Source organism: Mchenga conophoros, linkage group LG14 (genome assembly GCF_057382185.1).
Source record: "Mchenga conophoros isolate Kocher_MC1m ecotype Shallow Benthic linkage group LG14, M_conophoros_male_GT1.1, whole genome shotgun sequence".
NCBI lineage: Eukaryota > Metazoa > Chordata > Actinopteri > Cichliformes > Cichlidae > Mchenga > Mchenga conophoros.
In genome coordinates, this window is record NC_140539.1 from 19,077,332 (window position 1) to 19,097,706 (window position 20,375).

The 20,375-nt window shown below is 38.8% G+C and overlaps 1 protein-coding gene across 6 annotated transcripts in view; it reads left to right on the plus strand.

The window, feature by feature from the left end:
- gria4a (glutamate receptor, ionotropic, AMPA 4a) overlaps positions 1-20,375 on the plus strand; it is a 123,259-nt gene that overhangs the window by 77,212 nt on the left and 25,672 nt on the right. For all 6 annotated transcript variants that reach the window (XM_085245692.1, XM_085245694.1, XM_085245695.1 and 3 more), the window contains exons 9-13: positions 1,131-1,235; positions 2,179-2,289; positions 12,400-12,606; positions 13,833-14,048; positions 16,422-16,582. In XM_085245692.1, coding sequence (XP_085101818.1) covers positions 1,131-1,235; positions 2,179-2,289; positions 12,400-12,606; positions 13,833-14,048; positions 16,422-16,582 — 800 coding nt within the window. The remainder of the gene's footprint in view (positions 1-1,130; positions 1,236-2,178; positions 2,290-12,399; positions 12,607-13,832; positions 14,049-16,421; positions 16,583-20,375) is intronic.

Consider the following 20,375-nt stretch of genomic DNA (forward strand, 5'->3'; position numbering starts at 1 on the left):
AAAAAACAAATGAAATGAACAAAACAAAGAAGAAAGACTAGGATTGTTGCTGATGTAGAATTTTTTATTTTTTTTTTGCTTTCTCCTGAAAAGCTGGAGGTAAATAGGTTGTAAATAATCTGAAACAAAATGGTAGCAGAAAAAATTACTGAAAAGGTTTTAAACACTAACTAAACTAATTAAACCATTCAGATAAACTCTTGGTTTTGTGCCTTTATTTTGGAAAGTTAAATCCAAGTGCTTTTATTTTGAAAATAAGGCATACAGTACATGGATGCTCTGTTAGGGACTGCGGCTGTTGTCTGTTGTGAATCGGTAGAAATTTTGTGGTCATAATGTTAAAGTTGTGGAGGTCCCAACCATTTGATGATAAAAACAGCACATGACAGAACAAAATATTATGGAAATAAATGCTTTGGTCCAGTTGTTTTAAAATACTGTATCAACAGGACTTCAATTGTCTCTATGTTTATACTTCTACTGCCGTATTTCTATATCTTATCAATTTATATTAATGTCTCATGTACTTACCCATCAGTGGTATTTGCCTCAGACTTTCAGTGTAATGTTTAAAGTGAAAACGAGACAATATTAACTTTAATTAGACTTGGCCTCTAAAAGCAAAGACAAACTAACGCTTAATGACAACAAATGAGGGGCAACCTAAGAATCAACAGAGAACATTAAACAACAAACTCAAAAACACTGGGTCAAAAACCCAGCACCGTTAAAGTATTTGCATTCATTAATTCTTCTGTTTATAGTTGCTTAGTGGCAGCAGCTAACATTCCCACACTCAATTCAGGTTTTCAGCTTGGGCACAAAGTGTTCATAGGAAACAATGCAAGCGTTTCGTTTGACATAATTGAAATAAATAATGGGTATCAGTCTTAATGTTAACTGTGCATCAAATTATTGCTAATGGAAACTCAATTTTGTCTCTGTTGCAACATCCCGTTGCAGTTATTGAACTATTTGTTTAAGCACCGCTTGCTTGGCTTCACCATGAAGACAAAAAAAGAAGCCCAATCACTCCTATTGTACTCCTGACTGTTCACTGAGTGTCTGCGATCTTAAACATCTGTATGAACTATTTTAGTTTTATGTTTCTACTGTTACAATTCATCCAGGTGCGCATTCAGGGCCTGACTGGGAATATTCAGTTTGATCACTACGGTCGGAGGGTGAATTACACGATGGACGTGTTTGAACTCAAGAGCAATGGCCCGCGCAAGGTAAAAGTTCCTCATGCATTAAAAAAAGACAAGGACTATAAATTTTTGAGTCCAGATACTCACAGCAATACCATGAGCAAAGTATTTTAGACCGTGTTTCTAAAAAGCCATGTTAAAAGACAGGAAAATACAAAGAAAATGCTGTTTATCTTAATTTGAGCAAATGCGATGCCTCAGCAGGATATATACATAAATCACAATTAATTTAAACAATTCCTGTTAATTTGTATAGTGCTTCATTCTTCATTCAGCCTCCATTCATAAAAAAATAATTTACGCCATAATTATTTTCATAATTCTTAATTAATAACTTCTGTTTGCAATTATGAATACCATTAGATGACTGCAATCAAACCAGCCATCACAGCTTGTGTATATTAATGGCTTTTTGGAGTACACACTGGAGATCAGCTCCCAGGCAACCTGGGGGTACATAAAATCTGCAGTGACATAAATAAGTAAAGTTTGAACATAATCTGTCTCAATAAGAGAAGAAAGTAAGAGGACAGGATGTCATTTGGAACAGCTTATAAATTCTCTATACTGGAAAATCACATACATGTAGCCCCAATAATAAAGATATAGCACCATGTTCCAGCATCGCAATTGTTCCTTCGACAGCAATGTGTGTTTATTGAAGGTTCTTGGCTCACACTCAATATCTCCTACAGTTCCAATGGGAAATTTCCTGGAGTTTGCTCAATCTGATTTATCTTTCTCTCAGTCTCATTTTCTCCTATTTCGCCTTCTCATTTCCTTTAATGATTCTGTTTTACCTTTTCTGTCTCGATTGTATTGCATGCATGTCGAATTACATTTTGCATAAATTGTGCGAGGGTAAAACTGATTGAAAGTACATTAAACTATATTTTCATGGATGTTTTTTCTCTTTTCCCTCTCATTCATCTTCTCCTACTCCCATATATCCCTCTGTTTACCTCAGATTGGTTACTGGAATGACATAGACAAACTTGTGTTGGTCCAGAATGAAAATGCTCTGTCCAATGACAGCTCGGCTATGGAGAACCGGACTGTTGTCGTGACAACTATCATGGTAATGTACCATCTGACTGTTTTCATTTCTCCATTGTTTGGGTGCTATTTGGGTGAAGCTCTCCTTCAGCGCGGATACTCAGTTGTTCCAAAATACATAGCCTAATGTCACCAGAATCTTGATTTGACTTGAGCACGTATGCAGAGACTTGAAGTTTATGTTGAAAAAAAATTACACACCAGAAAAAATATGATAACCATATGAAATAAGTTTTTATTTTACATTTTTTTCCAAGCAAGATTAGTAAGTGGAAATTGATGGAATAGGAAAACTATAGGCAGAGAATTTCTCATATACAGAACACCCACTTAGAATATTTCACAGGGGATAGGATACACACTAACCAGTCACTTTATTCGGCACCCCTGATCGAGTGGTATAATGCAAATACCTAATCGGCCAATTACATGGAATCGATTCAGTACATTCAGGCATATGGACAAATCAAGATGACCTGCTGAAGTTTAAAGTGAGCATCAGAATGGAGATAAAAGGGGATTTAAGGGACTTTGAATTAGGCATGGGTGTTGGCGCCAGCTTGCTGATGTTTCAGAAACTGACGACCTCCTGGGCCAACAAAGAATGGCCCAGAAAAGAGAAAATATCTAGTGAGTTGCAGTTCTTTGGGTAATAATCTCTTGATGCCAGAGGTCAGAGGGGAAAATTGCCTGACTTCTAGCTGATTGCAAGGCAACAGTAACACCAGTAACCACTCATTGAAGCCAAAATAGCAGCACATCAATTCGATTCAGTTTGATTGTATAGCCCAATATCACTTGTAACTGTTCGAAAGGATTCACAGGCATAAAAACATTAATGCACAGGATGTCCAACCTTGAAGCAGATGAGCTACAACAGCAGAAGAGCACACTGGCTGTAGCAACTGAAGCTACAATTCCCAAGGATTCATCAAAATTGAACAATCGAAGGTCTAATGATCCTTGATTTATGCTGAAACAAGATGAAAAGCATGGAGCCATCTTCGTGTGGTTGAAGCTACTAGAAGTGACCTAATGTCAGAAAGCTCACATCATCTCAAGCTGGTTTCTTGAATATTGAAAAATACTCAGATTAGCCTCCACCTTTTGCATTTTATCTTCTAATAGCAAGTGAGAATCTTGTTTTTAAGCCGCATCACTCCTTTTCATTGAAGGGTGTCTTGAAAGTACCCTCTAGGTGAACTGGGGCTATTTTCAGTACAATTAAATAAAGGAGAAGTGGGCATGTGTCATCCCTTAGTGCTAATAGAGTCTGCCATGAATATTGCAGTCTGTACTGTGGGGAAACAATGGCCACAACATTAATGTGATAATACGAGGCTAAAGTGCCCCTTTTAAGTGTTGTTAGACTCGTCTGATGGTTCACAGGACGATTGAACCCTTATGTCTGGACAATCTGGCTTTTCAGTCAGCCTCTGGCACACTCTCTTTTTTTTTTTTTTCTCAACGTGAACCTCTAACCTTGACAAGACCCTGCCAGCCTGGAGGTCGGGCAGTTTTGATTCCTTGTTTTGGTGTTAAACATCTGGGAATATGTTGATTGACTTTTTTATTTTATGAAGCATTTTATTTATTTATTTTTAAACTCAACATTGAGATGCTGTCAGGCCTTTAATGTTTAGTTTACAGAGAGGTCTTTAATTACATGTAGGGGCATGTGACCCGAGTACATCTTTGGAAGCTGCAGTGTCATGTACAAGCTAGTTTTATAAGTTTATGTAACATCTTAGCCATAAACAGACCCAGGGGCCAGCTGTGAATTAGAGGGCAGATCTTTGGGGTTGTGAGTTTTGAAGGCAGCATAACCCTGTGTGTTCCTCTTACTGATGCATCCATCTCTCCCAGGGCAGAGTGGACTTCTCCTTTCTCTGTGCCAGCTGTTTCCGGACAAAAATGCAATCTTAAAAACCAAAGAAAAAACTGTCCTCCCACCATTATTTTACACATGAACATGCTATTTATACACAGTCTTAGAACTCACACACAAATATTCATATTATTAATTAAAAGAGAATTTAAAAAAGAATCAGTTTCTCATTTAAAGTAGAAATAACTGCCAGAATCTAATATAGGAATAATACAAATAAGCATGCAAATGTTATATGAACAACTTCTCTTTGACTTTCCCGTTTAAAAGATTTTGATTTTTTTTTTTTTTTTTTTTTTTTGGCCTGTCCCGTTTGGCTCTTTTGCCCTCAGAATTGTTGTCTAAAGGCAAAGAAAGATGCCCAACGGATTTACTTTACCAAACTGACCATCCCAGCCTTTGAGCCTCTGGCACACTCTCACCTCAGCCATTGTTTCAGCGTCCATGGGAAGTGTTTGGAAACTTCCACTTATCAAAAAAAGAAATGTTTTTTTAGCTTGGACCCTCTTTGTTTTCTTTTTATTGGTGGGGGCCATACATTATTCAAATGAAAACGGTAATGCGTCCGCTGATTACTGATTACACACGATCGTAACCAGTCAACATATGCAATCACTTTTCGTAGAGAGGGAAGTTACCACAGTTACTTTGTGGATACTGTAGAACTGATAGCGCTTCAAGTCCAGCTCTGTGGTGAGGTTTACCTGTCTTTGTGGTCTTTTTGGATACATTCAGCATCAGAAAGCTGGAGGATGAACTCCAACAAGGGCACAACATGGCACCGTTTTAACACTGAAAGAAAAATCAGCCTGGAAGTGGACGAGCTGGATGAGTTCAATAGAGCCCTCGCAGTACAGCCAGGAGGGAGTGGCACTTGTCCAGCTGGAAGATTTCACTAATGTCTCATTAGTAGGCAAATCCAAAAGTGACCTCAGATCACCATTTAGAAGTGACCTCAGTCCAATCTCTTCTAATAGCTTTCACATAGACACTGCTCTGCAGCCCAGTTTAATTATTCCTCTTTCTTCTACAAACAAGGATAAAGGAGGGCTAATCGGTGGATGTGTGCACATCCTCCGCTTACATTTGATTTCACTTCACCCATCTGCAGCGTTTTTATGGTGGCCATCCCCTTCCTGTAAATGCAATCAGTCTAATTCAATTTGGCATGCAAAGTGATGCAAGTGAAAGCAACTCAAAAGACTAATTTCAGCCCAGAGATAAAACAAGCCACAGATGCTCGGGCTTTAATTCGGTGTTTTGTTTTAAGGCACATTGCATCGTTTCATCCAGAAAACTCAAATGTGACCAAAATATCTGCAGTTGTACTTCGCCATTGCCCTCCCCTCATGCAAATACTTACAAACAGACAACAGCTCAAAGATGTTGATTTGAGAGTGCAGTGAGTCTACAGTGCCTCCGGTGGCCAGATCCAGTCATCACTCCTGCTGGCGCAGAGGAAAACAGCCGCGCATGCTGCTGTAAAGAGTTCAGAAACACTAAATCAGCTGGATTAGGTGTCCCCAGTTTGAGCTTCACCTTCAGCCATGCACATTTCAGCTGGCAATATATCAAACTACACTGCAGTGTTTGGTTTGGTGACTCGAGTCAGGTGCAAGAGAAACATACAAACACATCATCAAGATCAGATACTTAAAAGGGCAATTTAGTAATCTGTGACAGTGCAGTGCTGTTTTCTGTTTATTTTGTACTGTGTCAATACATTAATCTCGTTTTGGTTGAAGAGCTGGTGTTATGAATAAATTAGTATGGTGAACAGTGTGTACATGCTTCCGTTGTTTATTTCCATCTGTCATTCTATAATATGTCTGTCATTCATCTGACATTCCAGCACATCTGTCCTCGTACTCCCCTCATCTCTCCTTCGTCTTCTCGATTCTCTGTAACTGTACTCACCTCTTCAGCCTCCCCAAACCTTTGTTTTCTACCTCCATGCCTGCAGTCTTTGCATATTTCTCTGTGGATGGTGACCTCAGCAGGGCTTGACTAATGTTAGCTCAGCCACCTCCTCCTCTTTGCAGCCTCTGGTGATGAGGAAACCTCTGCAGCGACACTGATGCCGAGTCTGCAGACAAACCAACAGACAGAAAACACAGACCCTCGAAAATGACTGAGAACAGACAGCCTGATAGAGTTTCTCTAAAGCTCTTAAAGGACTTATCTTTCTTTTCTTTTTTTTCTGTATAACATTTTTTTTAAATTATTTGGTTCTGACATCATATATTTGCTTAGATGAAGATGGCTAAGAAATAACGGCACAGAGAAGAGACGAGAAGGAGGATCATGGCCCTGTGAGGTTTTGGGCTGACTTGCTCATTGTGCTCCTGTCTTCCTCTCGTAACAAAGCTACCACCAGATGAAAGCTCTGCAATGGATTCTGCAGTGTCTGTCAAGGTTTGACATTTGGTCGTACAAAGTCACCGGACTGTGGGACAACGTGTTAATTTAGATTCTTCTCTTTTTGAGGACAACACAGCTACCACCGTCCTCTCTGTTACACTGCCTGCAGAAGAATTTGCCTTAATCAGATTTCGATTTTATTTTTTACTTTTTTTTTTTTAAGAGAAGATGTAGGTGGAGAGTGACAGGTCTTCACTGTCAGTCCGGCATTTTTTTAAGCACTCACCTTTCTCTCCTCTGTCTTCATCTCTATGCTGTGTCTCTCTGTAAATCTATTCAGTCATGCCTACTCAGTCAACTTTCCTTTAGTGTATTTGAGCTCTTCTGATAGGTTGTTTTTTTTTTTTTTTATCTCTTCATCAAAATAAAAGGGTAAAGTAAACCTGTTCTCATAATTTTAGGTGACTTGTTGGGCATTTGTATGAGACAGTGCTATTTTCCATGTCTCTCTATGTATTTAATCTTACTTCCACAGAGACACTGTGATCATTTGTGTACTCTACATGTAAAAGAATAGCATTTTTTAAAAACTATCCCAGAAAATACTCCAAAGCTGACCCTACACGAAAATGGAAATATTGCAGACATCCTCAAGACCCAAATGCTAAAGTAAACATTAATTAGAAACCCAGTTACACAAACACATGAATACATGTGCATCAACAAAGCCCTCACAGATCTCAGAGCAAAGATGAGGGCAGATTGTTAGATGTGTTGCCTATGGTCATTATTAAAGAGTCCTTAACTCTATTCCAGATACACCCATGAGGACATGACTGTGTCTTATTTATGCCCCTGCTTTATAATCATAGTAGTGCAATATATCTGACTTTATATTAGTTAGATTTTAAGTTAAACAATTCTAATCTTAAAAGAAAGAATATTGTTATTGAAAAAATAAAACCAAATCTTTAACGAACCAAAAGGATTGTGCACGGCTGGTCGGTTAGACTTAGTCTGCCTTGATGTCTAATTAGTTGTCTGACTGATTCATATGTTGACAGACAAACTGTTACTGAAGAGGACTTGAAGGACTGGCAGTCTTCGTCTTCTGGTCATTGGTTGGCTGCTCAAATAATCTTATTAACTGCTGAACTGCCCTGCTTTCTTTATGGCTAAATAGCTGGGAGTTAATCGCACTGACCAACTGGCCAAATATGTGACCGGATAGATGATTATGTACTGTGATTGCAGTAATTGCTTAATAAATGGACTGCCTGACCAAGTAACTGACAAAGGCTGTGACTCACTGCCTGCCTTGCTTCTCTGGTCATGTGAACAGATAGTTCGCAGGCTGGTGAGATGTCTCTTGCTATGTAAAAATCTGGCTTTTAAAATGCTGTAATCCAGTTGGGGGGTTGAGGGGGAGTGAATGAATGACTGGACAGTTAGGTTGACTGTCCATTGCATTGGAGTTCGTCTTCTCACCAGGCTAGCTGACTGGCTTACATAGCAAGTCATTTCTGCCTTTTTGGCACCAGAGTGAAGTGTTTCATGTCTTATCAGCCCAAACCATTTGCTTGTACAAAGCTGTTCTCCCTCTCTCACACACCCCTTTCCCTTCTTTGCTTGCTCCCTCGCTTCTTCTCCATTTTTCTTTTTTTGTCATATTCTCTCTTTCTCTTAATCTCTCCTTCACACTTTCCCCCTTGCTGTTTCTATCGTCTATTCTCCTTGTAGCGATCACTGTTTGTATTCTGATCTCCTCCCTCATCTTTCTTCTGTAGTTTCTTACAGCCAAAACGCCCTGCATCCCTCTCATCCTGCTAGTCTCGTTCCCATTACCATCCTTCTTTCCTTTCAACCTCCTGATTCTTATTTCTTCCTCTCTTCTCCCCTCCCATTCCTTGCACTAACTCATGATGCCACATTAGGCAACACCCAAACATGATGCTTTTTCCCAGCAGTAAATACATGCGCTAACATCTTGTACACACACAAACTCACTCACTCACAGCAAGACAAAAGTGTCTGGAGCAAACTGATAACAAACCTTAAGGAGGCATTAAAGTGATACACTGCCACTTTTGCCAGAGCTTCAGCTAAAATGTGTGTGTCCATACATATAGTATATCCTTTCGTGTGTATCGGCTTACATAAAACTAAATTAACTCAGCAAAGTAGACTTGTCAGACTTCAAGCATTTGACCTTGTAATTGAGATGGCTGCATTCTCCTTAACACAAGCTGACTAAAAGATTCCCGCTGAGAATCAGTGATTAAAGATGAAGCAAACAAGCGCTCAAGGTTATTTTTTAAGGAAGGGACCCGATAAGGCGCTTCCATTTCAGGGTCAGCAAAGAAAGTTGTTTGGACGTGACAGGATTGGATTCACAGAATTCACTATAAAGCTGACAATAAAAATAAATAAAATAAATAAATATGCATTAGAAGATATTTCCATTTGCCAACTGCCAAGAGTTTGATTTGGACAATAATGCTGTTCTCCATTTGACACTACAGCATGTGCACGAATACTTGTGGATATGATTTTAAGTTGATTATTACATAAACCTTAAACCAATTATATCAGAAACAATCTCAAATTCAAATTAAGCTCCAAAAATAGGAATAGAGTGGTTTATTCAAAATGAAAATGGGAAATAGGTGTAGCAGTTTATTGAAACATGTGCAAAGATACATGGAAATAGAGATATATAAAGAAATAAATAGCTTGTTACAATTCTAACAAGCTTGAAAGGTATGACACCTTAAACGTTCAACACAGTCTGAACTCTCTTAGCTGAACTGTAGTTCTCCAATCTTCTTGAATGACATTCAAAGCTCCACTTTGAATGTTGGCTGCCTTTTTGTTCTGTTCTCGTTCAAGATTATCCCACACTTCTTTAATCATGTTGAGGTCCAGGCTCTGTTTAGGCTAAATCCTGACTGAGAGTGTTCCACTGTGTGTGTGTTTTTATCAAGGTATGCTTTCACTGCATTGGCAGTATATTTGGGATCACTGTCATGTTGAAACATGAAACTGTTGCCAATCAGATGCTTACCAGATGGTACCTTTTTTTGTGTTCATAATTCATTTTGAAACGATCCCCAACCCCACTAGCTGAAAAGCTGATCTAAATCACGACAGTACCTCCACCATGTTTTACGGATGGATGTAGAGAGCAACAGAACTATTGCTCAAGACCGCTTTAAAAAATCACTGAGGAGATGTATGTTGTATTTTTCAGCTAATCCTTTGGTTGCATTCATTCCAATGGACAGTTGTGCTAAGCTAACCGTCTCATGGCTGCAGCTTCATAATTAACTTACAGAATTAGAGTGGTATCAGTCTAGCTCTGAGCACATATGTGTTAATGGAAACTATTAAGGTTATAGATAGTGCTTTAAACATGCAACCACATCAATCAGATTATAATATTGCATACGTTTGAGTTTCCTTATTTCCTTATATATATTTGTACAAGTTGTCTGCATTACAACTGGTTCCAGCGTTCAAAGCACTTGTACTTTAAAAGATGATTTCCTCACACTATCGCTTTCCTCTTACTTTTTATCCCTGGTATGCGATTGTGATGGCTCTGTGCATCTGTTTCATTTACATGAAACTGCTTTGCTTTTCACATGATTGATGTATAGTTTGTGGAATTTGTGCCCCGGAAGCTGCTAATGTATCTGATAATCATATTTTTGGGAGAAATGTTTTGTTCTTTTATGTTTTGTTTTCTTTGTATGTTATGAAACTGAGCACCAAAGGGCAAATGTTTGTACTTAATGATGATGACGATGATTGTCTTGGTAGTGCAAATGTTCAGCATTAATATTCAACATAAATTAAGAACTGATTTGAATGCTTGGCTTCAAAAGAAACAGATTTTCTTAATAGTGTTTTACTGAAAAGTGGAGTTTTTTTTTTTTTGCAAAAAGCACCTCTGTAATGTGTATTTGTTTTTGAATTGTCTAAATGTAATGTTATTTTCTGTATGTTTTTTTTTTTTACCTTGTTTATGTGGAAGAACAAAAAGGTGTGCATGTCCTAAGCAAACTAAAAAAAATGATGATGAACTCATTTAAAAAATAATATTTTAGAAAAAGAAATGTTTACAGCTATCCTAGCAGCTTTTTCAGGTTGTGAACATGCTTAAAATAACAATGATAATACTTTATCTTGATGTTTTTTGGGTTTATTTTATTTTGGTGGTGGCCAAAATCAAAATACCAGACTGGAGTCTTCAGAATGGTAATCCTCAATCCAGTGAGCAGTGTCAGGATGTCCAGCAGAGGCGGTGGGGAATGCTTTTAATTTTCAAGATATTTACTCATAAACCAAATTAGGAATCAGATAATATAAGACAGAAATTCTTCTGCAGTATAAATCATCTTTACATTTAGATAAATGCAAAGTCATTAAATACCCCCACTGAGAAGAATTTCTCATTTTACGCCTCAGTCGTACACAAGTGCACAAGTAAATGGTTTCATTTCAAGCTCTTTGTTTGCTGAAGAGAATAAGGATCAATCTATAAATCCAACTTCCCTTTGAAGGATTTGTTTGTATCGCTCAGCTCCTGTTGTGAGATGGTTTTAATCCCTCTGCATGCCTTCCTTTGAGCTAGACCTTTTCTTAATGTAATTCAATTTCCCAGATTGAAGATTCTCCCATTGATTTCATCCAGATCTGTGTTCTTTATTGCTCATTTGACCTCTTTGATTCATGTCAGCATAAAAATTCTCCTTGATTAAACTGTACTTGAGTTTGGTGTGAATCAATTTCGCGAATGAAGAATTCAAATGTTATCGTTTTGTATGCGTTTTATCGTCCACATTTACTGTTTCATAGCTCGGCCGTGTTGGGTATTATACCGGGCCTGTTTGATTAAACAGATGAGATTAGTCTTTGATTAAAACAGGTTTGATAACATTTTAATAGGCTTTGTTTCATGTGGATTACAGGGTAAGCTGCCTCAGGCATAATACCATTACTCACTGCTTCTGATAGATGCACTGTCACTCAAAAGACTCTCTGCGTCTGTGTGCGTTTCTTTTCTCTGTGGATATCCTACGTGCAGCGATGCATTTGTGCTATTCCTAATACACCGACCACCTCACATTAAACTCACTCTTTTCGCTTTCATCTTTGATAACTGCATGCACAGAATTCATTTCGCCTAAAAGCACCAGTCTCCTCTGCTTTTTCTTCTCCTTCTTTGTATTTTTCTTCCCTCTCATACATTTCTCTCTTCTCAGCATTAGTGTTGCACTAATTCAGGTGAGGGTCCCTGTGGAGTCATGTAGACGAAGGCATATAACACAGTGCTGCAAGTTAGAAAAACAAGATATAAAACTTCACCTTGTAAAAACCATCTGTAATATATAGATATTTTCCCATTTTATCAACTATCATTTTTTATCAAGTTCTGGCTTCTGTGTTTTACTAACAAGGTAGTTTGTGTGTGAGATTTTATGTTACTACACAGTTACTAACACATGAATCTGATAATGTGATGGTGGGTTATATGGACATGGTCCTGTATGTACGCTAAGATATCATAGGGTGATGTGTATGTAGTTTATAAAATTCAGCTGATTTGCTCTTTGGTCTTTTATTCAATCCTGTAGCTTTGCATTATTTTCATATCTTGTAGAGATTTGTTACTCAAAGATTGTTTTTTACAAAAAGAAGTTCAATATAAGCTTCTCCTTAAAATCTATATACATGTCTATTTTTCACAAGAATAACATCAATTTTCTTTGTACGTGTTTCATGCGTGGTGCATTGTTCGTAAGCAGACTGGTTCCTCTTAATTCCTGCCATCATGTTCGTCCAAACAGCTGTCCTTCTTCCCTTATGCTGGTTTTGTAGGAGGGTCCTTACGTGATGCTGAAGAAGAACTGGGAGCTTTATGAGGGCAACGACCAGTATGAGGGATACTGTGTGGACCTTGCCTCTGAGATTGCCAAACACATCGGAATTAAATACAAGATCTCCATTGTACCAGATGGGAAATATGGAGCGAGGGATCCAGAGACAAAGATATGGAATGGCATGGTTGGCGAGCTTGTGTACGGGGTAAGGATGGAAAAATTGCAGCATGCAAGGAATGCTTTGAATTTTGTTCTGGATTTTCTGTTAAGTATCAGAGTATGGCGTTTAAGTGAAATCACAATGACATTACAACAGCATCACAAATCACATCCTGTTATGGTGCACTTCGGTGCCTTTTGGCAAAAACTTCTATAATCTTTGCAGAGGTCGTATGAGCTGCAGAGACATTACATCATGCAATGACTGAGAAATTCTCAAAATGACTCCCTGCAGTATAGCAACTCTCACAAGCTCTGCATCTCCATAGTTGCCAAGTTAGCTTCCCACTGAGATGTAATGTCACGGCAGGTTCACTTATTTCTTGAGATTTTTGCCACGCTGGTTAATTATGCCATATACTCCCAGGCACAGTCTGAGATCTCACAATGCTGTCTGAATACAAACTTTATTTGCACACACAAGACAATGTCAGTCGTCGATTTGACGAAGAGTGAAAGCGGAGACGTTGCAGCAGAGCACCGACAGAATTAATTACCCTCCAGAATCTGGAAGGTGACACAGCAGAACATTGACTAATCGGGTTTGATTTGCATCAAACACTCACAGTCCGTCCTGATAACTCTTCTTCCACACATAGAAAATACTGTACTGCACTTGTAGTCTTTGTCTTTTCTTTGTTGTACTTTACCCCCCCCGTCTTTGCTGTAATTTGTTTTATCCGTCCCTCTATTGTGCATTAGGTTGAGTGGGTATTTGATATCCTGTCCTCTCTGTTTTCTTTTCATATCACTTCTGTCCTCGTTCTTTTATATTTGCTGTTTACTTTTCTTGTGTTGCAACATCTTTACTCTTTGTAGCAATGCGCTGCTATCGTAGGTTGTTTCACTTACCACTGTAGCTATCATTTAGAATCATGCAATCATTCAGCAGTCTGTATGCTGAATTAATGGTATTTCTGACTTTTCTTTGGATTTTGTAAATGTGTGTAAGTCTGTATGCACACTGCCTTTCATGTCTACTGTATGAAATACTCCTCTGTCGTTCTGGTATCCCATCACCCGCCTGCATTTCTTTCAACCCTCTGCTCTCCCACTTCTTCTCTCACCTTTGAGTCCAGTTCCCCTTTGCTTTGCTCATTGACAGTTTCTATTCATTATAGCTTGTTTGTTTTATATGCAGTTGATGCAAATTAACTGCAGTAAAAACATGAGAGTGAAGTGAAATCTCAGCCCCACCCCTCTCCTTTGCAGAAAGCAGAAATTGCTGTGGCCCCACTGACCATCACCCTGGTGAGAGAGGAGGTGATCGACTTCTCTAAGCCTTTCATGTCTCTGGGAATTTCAATCATGATCAAGAAGCCTCAGAAGTCTAAACCAGGTGTTTTCTCTTTCCTGGACCCACTGGCCTACGAGATCTGGATGTGCATAGTGTTCGCTTACATTGGCGTCAGTGTTGTGCTGTTTTTGGTGAGTTATTGTTACATACTAGGTGTTAGAATTTGAGCTGGATCCCAGGACTGGACTAGAAAAGTTACTGAAGCCTTGGGTTAAGGGATGAAAGCGCATACAGTAGCTACAGAAGTTAGTTTTTATTGTAAGGTGCTTTTTTACCACACAACTCATCATGACTCTTGATGTCTCTGAGTATATATTTTTTTATGTTTTATAGATTAGCCCTCAATAGCTAATGCATTTAAAAATTTAAGAAGTATGACAGTACTCCCTTTACACTCTCAGCTGAAATGGCATTTACAGTGTTGAAGACAGCTTCTAGGCAGGAAACCATTGGATACTTAGAGTCATCCTCTATGAACAGAAATATCATAATAGTGATGTATGTGAGACATTTAGATGCTCAATGTCAGATATTTAAGACAGCCCACTTCAGCATGCACAAGATCAGCATAAGCCCTGTGATACCAGATTGTCTGAATATTCAAGGAAACTGTTTTTCCTCTTTTATATAAATCAGAAATTCACTCTCCAAGGTTTTCCTTTTATCTGTTCTGAGATGTTAAACAGATGTCTCTCGCCGCTTGCTAGCTCAGTTTGCCTCTGAAAACACATTTCTATCATTTTGTATTAACTTCTGTGTGAATAGATTATAGCGCAACTTAAAAAATGCAACCCTACCCAACTAACTCTGTGACCTGTGGACTGATCTTAAACAACAAAAGAAAACAACTCTGGTCAAACTTGAAAATTTAAAGGTGCCAAAGGTGATGAAGACCAGGCAATGCTACTTGCTAGGAAATGGAGTCCACTAATAGCTGATAATCATTTTCAAAAATACACTTCAACAAAAACTTCTGCTGTTTAGTTGATAGAGGCCACCATGCTTTGCTGTAATGTTGCAAGCCCATAATCAGTGTTCATTCTCAGCCTCTGCATCTTTTTATTAGCACTACTTGTGCACTATATTATTATGAATTTATTAAAAATTCACAGAGTACACTTCAGCCCATGGGCTCATGGTGTCCTGGTCACCAAACATTTGAACATTTCAGAAAAGAAGCGCTCCCAGGCAAGAGCGATTCTTTACTGTAAGCTTTACAAGCAGCATTTGCACCTGGAAATAGCTAATGACATCAGATTTTAAAAGTGGATCAAGGTTTTTGTTTTTATTTATTCTTTTTGTTTGTTTGTTTATTATTACTATTATTATTATTATTATTATTATTATTATTAAAGAAGTTACAAAAATGATCTGGATTCAAATATGGCAGTAATGACAGTGTTAGTGAGACGGTAAGTTAAGGTTAGCCAACTTGTGAAACTTTAGCAAAACATAGTTAAGACTCTGGTAAGTCCAGCTCCCATACATACTCCCAGGGGTTGTCTTACTCATGAAGTAATTTGAAAATAACAGCTAACTAATCAGATAATGTTATCAAATGACTATAACCAAAGTCATGTAACAAAGTTACAGGTTACAGTTAACCTTAGCTTGCTAAAGTTCTGGAGTTAAAATTATTTGTGTACATATTAACTGACTAGCCAGTCAAATTACTTCACCAGCTATAGAGGAACGTGATCCATCACATCACACAGTACTGTGTATTTGCCAAAGTTTGATTTAAGGCCAAAAGAATATTCATTGCCTCTATATAAATAAAAAGCCTAATACATTTTTGTACTTTACAGTCACATGTGATAAAGTAGAAAACTGGAAACAAGAAAATGTTGTCTGATATATACTGTAGAGTCAACAATTGTGATTGTAGCTTGCAACCACAAATGTTCTTTTCTGATGACCAACGGCCCAAAAAGCTATTTTTTCCTTATTTTGCTGCTTTCCTTTTCAATGTTTCTCTTGTTTTTTTCTGCCACACAAAAATACTGCCACACAACTGTGTTACCTCAAATGGGTCTGTAACTTTGTCTACACTATTATTATTACTGAGCAATGCAGGGAAATGACGCCAAGCCAGCTACCTGTACTGTAATTTAGCTGCACACCATGTCTACTGTTTTTAGCTTTGTCAAGTCCAAGTTTACTCTGTTGCTATTATATTTATACGCAATATTTAGTATAGATTATATACACTGGTATTGCTGACTTACATCTCTGGTGATTCCTTTAGTGTTCTAATGTTGTGGAAGAGCATAATAACATTGGTGATAGTGCTGTCCGTGTCTCATTACCATGTGGTTAAAAAAGGGGATTTTGACCATTTCAGACCTTGGTAGTCCTGTAGTGTCTTTCTTGAAATTAAAATGAAAACATTTGTGTGCATATTCAAGTCCTTAACATGTTTCAATTTTTCATTTTAATGTTCCTATTCAGCTTTTCTTTTTCTTTAAAATTTTCTAACCACTTTTCTGCATATGCTATCTTAGGTGAGTCGCTTCAGTCCGTATGAGTGGCATGCAGAGGAACCAGAGGAGGGTGCCACAGAGCAGGGCCCCACTGACCAACCTCCAAATGAGTTTGGCATCTTTAACTCCCTGTGGTTCTCACTGGGAGCCTTCATGCAACAAGGCTGCGACATCTCACCACGGTGAGGGAGGGAAATGATCTGTGAGAGACAAACAGAGTGCATTTGTGTTTGCATGTGCGTCAGACTGAGCGAGATCATATTTAAGGCTGTGTACAGGGTGAGTGTGTGGGCTGGGGAGAGCATGTGTGCCTGTGTAACTGTCTGTAATGCTTGAGTGCTGTAGTATTAGACAGTGGTGATTCAGACTGTTGACAAAGTGAATCACCTCTTTTAGCACTTTTCTAGGTTTAACTGAGCTGGGCTGATACACTAAGGCACACACATGCAAACACAAAAACGTAGAAGTGTGAAGAAAACACCTGCATACAGTCCAGTGGTGATGTACATGTGGGTCTGTTATGGTGGAAGATTTAGCAGTTTGCTAGGTGTGTATGAATCTTTAATGCACCACAGAAGAGGCAGAGTCCAGCTATATTTTTAGAATATTTATAAGAATATGCCATTTTATTATTGATAACCTGAGAATGCAGTTTAGTGAAATATTCATTGCCAGCATCCTCAAGACCTTTAGGGAGCAAGTCTAAGGAGAGAAGGAGCAGCAGGGAGCACTTCACACTAAAACAAATGAAAGCAAAGCCTGATGAGTGATGAACGCAAGAAAAACATAGTGTGATCAGTTGAGTTTGGGAGAACAATAAAAAAAAACTGTTATTAAGCATTCACACGTATATGGAAATGGAAGCTTCACACTTTAGGAAGATAAAGTTATTGCTCAACTGAACATTATTCCACCTGCAACATGACATTACAACCCTTTCGTGTTACCTGAAATCGTTAAAACATGACGTTTATCTGCCTGTGGGAGAGTTACACTCTCCTTACATTTTTGGAGATTATCTTTATAGCTGCAATATGTCTTAATGGATTTAGTCTTCCAAGCACAAGACATCGAAAAGAATCCAGTCAGTAAGAACAACACAAATTAGAAGATCCCACATGCTGCAACCCAAGCAACGGTCCATTACCCATACTGGAATCCAGTGAGTGGATCCAGTCCTGGAGTGCTGTGTATATGTATTGATTTGGTACTAAGAGGTCAGGGATGCAACAATGACCTTAAATGTCACAATATGCACTGCAGGGGAAATTTACAGGCAGTCTTTTGCTGTTTTCTAACAAGCCGGGTCACTTCTGGATTTCGTGTCAGCTCTTTGCAGATGATATAGTTCTGTTGGCTTCATCAGTTGCTGGCCTCCAGCTCAAAGTGGGAATGAGAATTAGCTTCTCCAAATCCAAGCCCATGGTTCTCGACAGGAAAGGACTTAAAGTATCTGGGGTTTTGTTCCAAAGTGAGGAAGCGGAAGGTCGACAAACGGATTTGTGCAGCATCTGCATTGATGCAGATGCTGCACAAATCCATTGTGGTGAAGTGAGCTGAGCGTAAAACCAAAGTGTAAAACTACATTGCTACACTTAACTATAGTCGCAAGCTCTGAGTAATGACCAAAGGAGATCATGATTCCATGGGGCAGAAATTGGTTTCCTCTGAAGCATGGCTGGGCTCAGCCTTAGAGAAAGGGTGAGAAATCTAGTCATTCTAGAGCTGCTGCTCCCCCATGCCAGAAGGAGCAAGTTGAGATGGTTAGGGCATCTGATTAGGATGCCTCCTGGGCCTCCCCTAAGCAAGGTGTTCTGGGCATACTCGGTGGAGGGCCCACAGTATGCACAGGAAACTATGTCTCTCAGCTGGCTTGGGGACAGTTCCTCTGGATGAGATGAAGAAGGTGGTTGGGATAAACGAGGGATGGATGGATGGATGGATGGATGGATGGATATACTTATACTTAAATATACTTAAAGAGGAAAGCTTTTCCTGATTTTACCTGAGTTTCAGATTCTGTTACCATTTTTTATTTCTTAAATTATTTCTTTTGCAGCACTTCAATTGTCTCTGGTGCTTGTTTTATTTTGCTCACTAATCATTTTACTTTGCTGCTCCTGCAAAGGACTTCATATCACAGATCTTGAAAAGTGGTATATGGCAAACTTTATCATTATTCGTTATTTTCTTCTTCTCAAGGACTATTCTGCTGTTTCTGAAATGAATTGACATCAAGAATCGCTCAGACATTTGTGCTGCATCTCCATTTGCATTTCTCTTTCAAAAAAAGAACAAAAGTTTCTTTTCATCCCCCCAAACTTCACTTTCGTCCTCCTCCTCTTTTGCTCCTCTGCCCTTCTCTTGTGCTCTCGCATCCATCTCTTTCATACGCTCTCCTTTTCTCTCTCCACTTCCCGACACATGTCGTCTCCTTCTTCTCCCCACTTTACTGTGACTGACAGGCCAATTCTAGCCTTAGCACACAAAATGGAAAACACTCACATCGGCTGCGCGCACAACCACCAACGGTCATACAAGTTGTGCACACGAATAAACAGACACTTTACAGACTTTGCTTTCCTTATACACACGCATGTAAAAGAACAAAACAGCCAGCGTACAGTTTCACAACAGTCCAACACACACATGTGGACCTTTCTGTCACTTGCAGGTCCTGAGTATAAGCTACAGCTGTCATATCAATAATGTGATACTTAACATGAAGCCAGTGTTCGTCACATAAATCACTACAGCCTGTCACTTCCAATATAGCACAACGTCTCCATAGGCCAGGATTACAGCGGCCGCAAATGCCAGATTATATTCTTACAGTAAGAAATGTGTTTAGTTTATCTTATGGATTTTTCAAACAAATCTTGGCAATTTAGGCTTAAGATTTTTCCTCATAGTAGCACCTCCTACAGTTACAGTTGATGAAGTAAATGCACTTTGATTTACACTGTATCAACATTTTAGTCTCACAAGATACACAAGGACGGGTACATTTGCTGTGTTTCTCCACTCTGATGGCATTTGGTTTTCAACCCCCTGTTTTTTTACACAGAAATGAGCTTTGGAGATGCATATCTCTTAATTGTAATATTGACAATATGGGGACATACCTGGTGTTTTCTAATAAGAAAGAAGAGGCCAAGGAGAGGTGAAAGCATTCAGTGAACAGGCGCGAGGTTAATGATGGAAGCACAAATGAAAACAAAAGTATATTAACTCTTGACCACACATGTTTAAATAGATAGCACTCAATGTTCCCAATGGCTTTGTCCATATATGTGGTGCTTTATATGGGCTCTTGCTGAAAACAGCGTGCTATATATAGTGAGTCAAGGGAGACAATGTATTGCTGCATGCTTACAAATAAGAGCAATGGTGTCTGTAAAAGACTTAACTTCTCTGAATCATGAGGCTTTGCGGTTTGGCAAATGTCATTCAGATTGGACCAATGTCATTCAAAATACAGCAGCAGAATTTTCAATGGACTCATATTTTGGCCAGTGGGTGTTAAGGGCTTAAAGTGACTTTTAGCGTTATGGGTGAGATTATTTATAATCAAAAACCTTTTACAGTCTGCCCAATCTTTTGCCCAACCTATGCATCTCGTGCTAAACCATGCATCCCTGCACCGTGATTAGCATCACACCCCTTTCTTACAGCAAACACTAAGGCTGCTGATTATAGCAAAGGAGTCTCAGTAAGGGGAGGAGAAATTTGCTATTGTCCCTCTTAATCTCTCTTCATGTGGCCCTAACGTGCTCTCCCGTATCTTTCTCCCAGTATTTCTTTTGTCATTGGGAGCCACGGCTGAATGAAGCCAAATTTTACTGTTTTTAATGTGCCAATTTGGCTAGATAGCAGTGTCTGTGACTATAAAGCTTTTAAATTTAGGTTGTGTTCATGTAGTAGCATTATTCCACATGAAATCACGGTCAAAGAGTTTATTAGTCATCAGACTCA